We start from the raw sequence: 6,869 nt of genomic DNA, 5'->3' as shown, positions 1-6,869 counted from the left end.
CGGCCCGCTCTAGACGCGCCCGTGACGCGTTCCGCGCGTGCGCACCGTGTCGAGCCCGCAACGAACTCGCGCTCCCGCTGCACCCGGATCGTCTAATGACCAAGTCTACACACACACCCGTGCGGTGTTCACCTGCATGGACACGCCCATGCACCACACGCACATCTACACGCACGCACGCACTCGACTCGCCGCGGACCCGACGCGCCCGACCCGGCCAGCCCGCGCCCATACACGCGCTGGTCGTGTCCGGTGCACCGCCGCAGCTTATTAGCCCAACAGGAGGATCTGGGCGCCCTGCCCGGCCGCCTCGCGGGTGGCGGCGCTGGAGGGAAGGGTTTTACGAGAGGGCCAGTTCAGAATTCTCCTAACTAGTCAATTCACGCCGGGCTCTCAACTGGGCTTTAGACTGATGACAGGCTGGGAATAATGGTAAAACTGAAAAAATAAATGACGCAAAGGCAGATAAACATCATTTAAGCCTTGCTGAATAGATGCATGTGTATTCTACCAAATGGAAGAACATATAAACTACATTTAAAAACAGGAACATCTGCTATCTTCAGGAGTAAATAAACAGTAGAAAAAGCAGAGGACCAATCCCAAATAATGCGGCATGAATGTTACAGATCATTTACAGGTACAATGGCGATTTGTGCTAAACTGGTAACCATTGTACTGCTACCACGTATAGAAACTTAACAGCAATTCTCAACTCCACCAGCATGCTGTACATTTATTACTAGAGGATAATGCCATAATTGATACTGGATACAAATAGGTTTGTAAGGGGTTTCATACACTGGTCACTGTGTAAGTATAGCAAACATGTTAGAACAATTAGGAAAATTGTAGAAAAATACTAAAGATGAAGCATGACATCGGTAACTTACAATTTGAGCAAAAAGAATTTTCCTCGATGCAGATTTTCTTATAATCAACACCAAATGTACTCAAGATACTTGAAATTTTGCGGATTCCCACATCAACCTTTCTACATACAATCTTCACAACCTCCAGGTGGCCGCAGACAAATGATTGTTCTATTGTTTCTGGGGCTGCTGTTGCTTCTATGAGGTTCTATCAGATAGAGACCATTTAGTAAGATCAATTGGATATACATGATAAGTCCTTTAATGAAGAAGCACCATCTTTATATATACATGATATACCTTAGTGTTACCAAGGTGAAGAGTGAGCATCTCAAGAACTGGACAGTGTCTGGACAGTGTCGAAAAATGCAGACTAGATCAATAGCCGTGAACCACTCATTGAGGAGCAGAGTCTTTAATTTGCCAAACATGGGGCACCATTCTAAATCCCATCGGTAGAGATACTGTAGAAGCTACAAGTGAACAAAGAAAGAAGTCTAAGACTCAATATAAATTAACTTAAGTTAGTACAAACTTCAGGTTGATACTATTAATTTTGAAAGTATAACTAAGAAAAGAGAAAATTATACCTCAAGCACAGGAAATACCACACTTCATCAATTAATACTATGTTATCAGATCATTGATATGACAACCATTTGTATATAGATAAAAATACCAAACCATGGCAATGAAGAAAAGCAAGTTGCTTATTTGCAGGTCTAAGTCAACAATGGATATTACAAGAGAAACTGTTGTTGGCAAATAACACTAAGAGTAAAAAAAAGGCAATAAGTGCAAACTTACCATTGTAGGTTCAGCTATCAACTCCAAACTAAAAGAATTGGACAAACCATTGAGAAGCAAACCCCCCTCTACAGGATAAATATGACAACTACATGAATGATCATCACAATCCCTCAGGTTCTGCTCACAGTAATCATGGCACTGAACGCCAAGCCTAATATTGGCTGTTACTAGAAATGGCATATCCTCAAGGAATGGAGTCGCGCCATCAAAATCATCAATTTGCAGTGAAATAAGATCTGGGGCAAAAATCCGAATATGGAAATCCTCAGGGAGCAGACAGATATCAGTAATGCAAAGACGCTTCAGTGATTTGGATGATATCTCCCTTGCATAAATGTTGCATGTTTCCATCCTTAGCTCCTCTAAGACCGGGCAGCCCCAGAAATTCAGTGCGGAGCATGTAACCCGTTTAAGGTGTAAGATATTCAACTGATGGGAGATGAGAGGCATATCAAGTGCTAGGGGGTCGTCCTCATAGTCATTACGTTTGAGCAGGAGCTCCTGAACATGGCACTGTAGAGCGTACTGGATCAGCAGTTTAGTGTGGGTGTCTAGTGAGTCGACATGATCCGGAGTATCATCAGAGTCGTCGTGATCCAGAGAATCATCAGAGTCGTCGTGATCCAGAAAATCGTCAGGGCAGGTACTGATCTCGCACTTGGCGAGAGGTGAGTTTCCACGGAGTTGGATGAACAGCTTCGCCAACTATTGGAGTCGCTGGCAGTGATAAGCATTGATGTGTAGGCTGGTGGTGCGCCTCCATAGTTCGCGCCACCTGGTGTCCAGCACACAGGTCCTGAGGGCATCGTCCAGCGGAAGACGGGACAACACATGCTGGAGGAGGTCGTCGGCGATGTCGCCCAAGCGGTCCTTGCCACCCTCCGCAGCCATCAGAAGCTTTCCGTCGAACAGGTGGCGGGTGCTGCGAGAGCGGGCCAAAAAATCAGTAGAAGCACGAGAAAGAAGGAACCACAGAGTCGATCGGAGTCTGCAGAAAAAGGAGGAGAATGCAACATCAGCTGAGGAAGCTCCGGCCGCCGGCAGCAGCGTGGGCAAATAGGGAGTTGAAGACGCCTCCTCCCATCCCTCCGGTATTTAAACCACGATGGGAGAGCAGACGATTCGGCGCCGTCCCTTGATTCTCCGTGCGCCATAATTGCCGTGATTATCTCCCGAAATCATACTCCGATTGATCCGGGGAACACCAGAAGACCGCCGCCATGAACGCGAGTCCTGTGCGGGCGTTTTTGGTGCGTGGGCCTGGCAGCAAATTATTAGGAGTAAATTTCAGGTTTTTAGTTTATCTGTGTATCTTTTCTTTCCATATAAATCAAATTGTACAATTTATTTCCCTGAAAAAGGATATAAAATTTATTTGTTCTCTTATGAGCTTGTTCAAATTGGTTGGACATAATTGTTTCTTTGTAAACGCTAAGTAATGTATGCACAAAATGTACAGACTCAGCCACTCGCGCAACTCTAGTGAGTACTCTCCATAAAAGGACAAGAACTCTACTCTGTAGTGAGGACTAAAGTTCCTCAATATGCTATCAACAAAAACAACGTCGTGCACAAGGAAATAATCCTTTTAAAAGAGACACAAGGCGTTGAAGCTACTGTTTGATCTTTGATGGGTTGGGATATATATACAACCACCGTCCTACGTCACTACCGGACTCGCGGGATATATACAACCACCGTCCTACGTCACGGCCGTCGGCATAGGTCCTTTGCCGTCGGCATAGATCTATGCCTACGGCTGCCGTCGGCATAGCCCCGTCGGCGTAGATTATGTCAGCGTAGATGTGTCAGACCGTCGGCGTAGTATAGCCGTCAGCATAGGTGCATATGCCGACGGCCGTGGGATAGCCGTCGGCATAGTTTAGCCGTCGGCGTTGTTTTCCGTCTGACGGCAACGGACGGCGCCGTCAACAGCGCTGGTGATTCAGGGGACGACACATGGCCGTCGGCATAGATGGAAATCTATGCCGATGGCCAAGCTGTCGGCATACGTGCGCCACGTGTCGTCCCCTGACTTCTCCTGGCGGCAGAGATATGCCTACGGCAAAGCCGTCGGCATAGATTTCCATCTATGCCGACGGCGAGATATGCCTACGGCAAAGCCGTCGGCATAGATTATGCCTACGGCAAAGCCGTAGGCATATCTCTGCCACGTGGCAGCTCCTTGTAACTCCTGGGCGTATATATGCCGACGGCTTTGCCGTAGGCATAGCTCCTGGTGGTTTTCTTTTATTTCCCCTGTTTTCTCTTTTCCAATTCATTTGACAGCATTTGAAAACAGAACAATATGAAATTATGCAGAAATATGACAATTTCATCATGTGAACATACTCAAGTTCATCTAAACATACTCAAGTGCACCATCATCATCTAAACATACTCAAGTTCATCACATCATCTAAAGATCATCACCGACGGAAGTTCATGAACATAAAAGTAGTGCAACACATGAAACATGATAAAAGTAGGAATATGAAAGGCATGGCACGATGGCCACATGCACGGAATCATCAAGCAAGAGCACCTCCGCCAAAACCACCACCACCTCCGCCAAAAGCACCACCTCCGTCAAAACCACCACCACCACCTCCGCCAAAACCGCCATCGCGACCACCACCACTCTGCCAGATCGGAGTGACTGGGGTCGACGGAGCAGGAGTCGAGCCACCGGTCCCCTACATGTTTCAGAAAAGATTCTAACGGTAAATATGATATGATAGTGTTTCATGAACGAGAACTAGTTTGCTAGTAGTTAGGCAAATGTACTAACCGGACCATCACTGCCTAGTGCCACCCATTCATCGAACGTGGGCACGTGTGGGGGTTCTCCCGCAGGTGGTGGTGGGGGTCCCATTTGTGGTGGATCCGTGCGGTTAGTCCAAGACGCCAACATAGCCTGAATGTTAGTTAAACAAGCAAACTAGAAGATCAGAAGGAATGAAAGTGCAAAAATTTAGGTTGGTTTTAAGAGGGCAAAACTAACCGTCATCATCTGACGGTTGTAATCATCGTTTGCTTTCACTCGTTTCAAGTACTCCCGCACCTCGAGATTCCTATGCTCGACAAACTCCTTATATGCCTACATAATTTAGGTTGTTTCTAAGTGAGCAATGCTGAAAATAAACTGAGAATGCAAGATAGAAAAAGATAAAGAGGAAGTACTTACAGCATGCTGGCGGGCTAAGGGAGTCTGTGAACGCCCCGTACTCTCTAGCTGGCTCGGGTTGCTAGCCCGAAGCCGTGTGTACGAGATCGAAGGAGTGATCAAGCCATCGAAATATGGATACCGGCCATTCTTCTTCCCCTGGATGGCCACCACCGCCGTGTCGTCGATCTGAGACTGGGGACCTCAGCAACAGGAACATCCAGATGCAACTCCTGATAGTGATGAATGTAAGACCCCAGGTGCTCCTCGGTCTTGCTGTAGTACTGGCTCTCGCCCTCCTTGCGATGACTCCGCTCGCGGGCAAGCTTCCACGACTCCATGTCTGAGAGCGGCCTCTTCAACTTGTCCTCCTACAACGTCAAATAGAAGTCAGCCATACATAAGAACATGACGTAAAGAAGAATAAAAATGCATCATGCACATAGATATACCTTCATGGCCTTGAAGCCCCAGTGGTTCCTGTTTCCTTGGCCGTGTGTCCCGTCGTCTCCACGGTTAGCCCGGGCCTTGATGCTCTTGGCAGCAAACTCTGCATCGGCGCCGAGCCACCTATCCACCAAACTCGCCCATCTGTCATGCCTTCCATAGCACCAACGAGGAACAACCTATGCAAATTTTGGAAGCATGACATGTGAGCACGAAACATATAGTTGACTGCTTGAAACAATGAAAAGTTAGTAATAGTTACCATCATGAACTGCTCCTTGCTCAAGGTAAGTCGTAGCTTCTGCGCTTGACTTTTGGTCATCTTTTGGTGCAGGTAGATGTGGTAGTACTGCGAGACGGCAACCCAGTGCACCTCGTACTGCAACTGACGAGCTTTCTTCTTCGCAGCCGCAAGCAAGACCACGTCGGCTCTGGCCTTGTGCTCGTCAAGAACTCTATAGAGTTGCTGCAATCATGCATAAACCAGAAGCAAACAAGGCATGAGTTGAGTGATTCAATGATAAACTATGAACAAACTGAAGACAAGTGATTCAGAAGAGAACTTACCCAAAATTTGGTGATCACGGCCTTAGCGGTCGTCCCGTACTCCGCGTTGCTGCAAGCCTCGTAGTGGGCCCAGCTCGTGGCCAAAACCCGCTGCTGCGGGTCCCTGTCTGGCCGCGGGCAGAATAGGCCAGGCCAAAACTCCTTCAACAGGACAGTGATAAGGCCGTTCGGTTTACGGCCCTTTCCGCGAAGGATCCAGTTTCTGCAAAAGAATCAAATGATTGCCATGTGTACAATAAGAAAATGTTGTCATGTGTTGAAAATATGATTGAGAGGCCCTTACTCTGTCCCCACAGGTTCAATGAGCCACTTGTGCTCCTCGATAGAAGGTGGTGTAGGTAGTCCGGCATTACCACGCAGCCACCCCTGCGAAGATCCCGGTGGCAAGTCACCCCACAACGCGGGATCAACCTCCCCTCCACCCTCCTCGGCCTCCTCCTCACCCTCCTCCTCGGCCTCCTCCTCCTCACCCTCCTCCTCGGCCTCCTCCTCCTCGCCATCAGGAACATACTCCTCCTCCTCAGACTCAGAAGGTGCCTCTGTATAGGAGGGCATCGAAGAAGACCCTCCTATTTCAGACACGGCCCGGAGTTTTTTGCCCCGGTTGCCTCTCCCCCACCTCCTCCTCCTCTAGGGGCTCTCCCCCACCGCCTCCTCCTCTAGGGTCTCCTCCCCCGACCCCTCCACCTCCCTGTGAGGTGTCATCCTCGCGTAGTCGGGAGGGAACCTTGTGGGCTCGTCCACTCCGAGTAAGTCCTTTAAATTTACTGAGGAAACTAGCGCCGCTGGACTTGCCCATGATTAGCAAACCTGCATTGAGAAGAGAATAAACAATTAGTAAGGATATCAATTAAACAAGCATACAGGAAAAACATTAATACCAGAAGAGCACATTAAGCATACTATTGTAATGATCATTAAAAGAACTTACATTTTCTAGAACCCATATGAATCATCACTATTGTAATCTATTTGTGGACCGGTCTCATCATCACTATCACGCATAT

At 47.9% G+C, this 6,869-nt stretch overlaps 1 protein-coding gene and 1 pseudogene across 1 annotated transcript; both read right to left on the bottom strand.

Annotated features, from left to right (window-relative positions):
* Positions 1 to 795: 795 nt before the first annotated feature.
* Positions 796 to 3,229, bottom strand: LOC147963577 (putative F-box/FBD/LRR-repeat protein At5g56810; annotated as a pseudogene).
* Positions 3,230 to 4,213: 984 nt separating this feature from the next.
* On the bottom strand, positions 4,214 to 6,212 carry LOC125513104 (uncharacterized). The gene is made up of 8 exons (XM_087529623.1): positions 6,157 to 6,212; positions 5,863 to 6,064; positions 5,558 to 5,761; positions 5,301 to 5,474; positions 5,052 to 5,219; positions 4,687 to 4,782; positions 4,474 to 4,599; positions 4,214 to 4,378 (listed from the first exon to the last, which is right to left on the bottom strand). Exons 1-8 carry the CDS (start codon positions 6,210 to 6,212, stop codon positions 4,214 to 4,216), a joined length of 1,191 nt encoding a protein of 396 aa, XP_087385749.1.
* Between the last annotated feature and the right edge of the window lie 657 nt (positions 6,213 to 6,869).

The sequence above is a fragment of the Triticum urartu genome, chromosome 6A (genome assembly GCF_056163025.1).
Source record: "Triticum urartu cultivar PI428250 chromosome 6A, HENAU_Tu73, whole genome shotgun sequence".
NCBI lineage: Eukaryota > Viridiplantae > Streptophyta > Magnoliopsida > Poales > Poaceae > Triticum > Triticum urartu.
The sequence above is the reverse complement of the archived record's forward strand: the minus strand, read 5'-3'. Positions and strand labels throughout refer to the sequence as shown.

Bases quoted from the DNA above. Each gene is read 5' to 3' on its own strand.
- LOC125513104 (XM_087529623.1), bottom strand. From the start codon at position 6,212: ATGCCGGACTACCTACACCACCTTCTATCGAGGAGCACAAGTGGCTCA. The intron at 5,475-5,557 runs GTAACTATTACT...AAATTTGCATAG, and splicing joins GCAAGGAGCAGTTCATGATG to GTTGTTCCTCGTTGGTGCTA. The intron at 4,600-4,686 runs GTTAGTTTTGCC...ACTAACATTCAG, and splicing joins ACAACCGTCAGATGATGACG to GCTATGTTGGCGTCTTGGAC.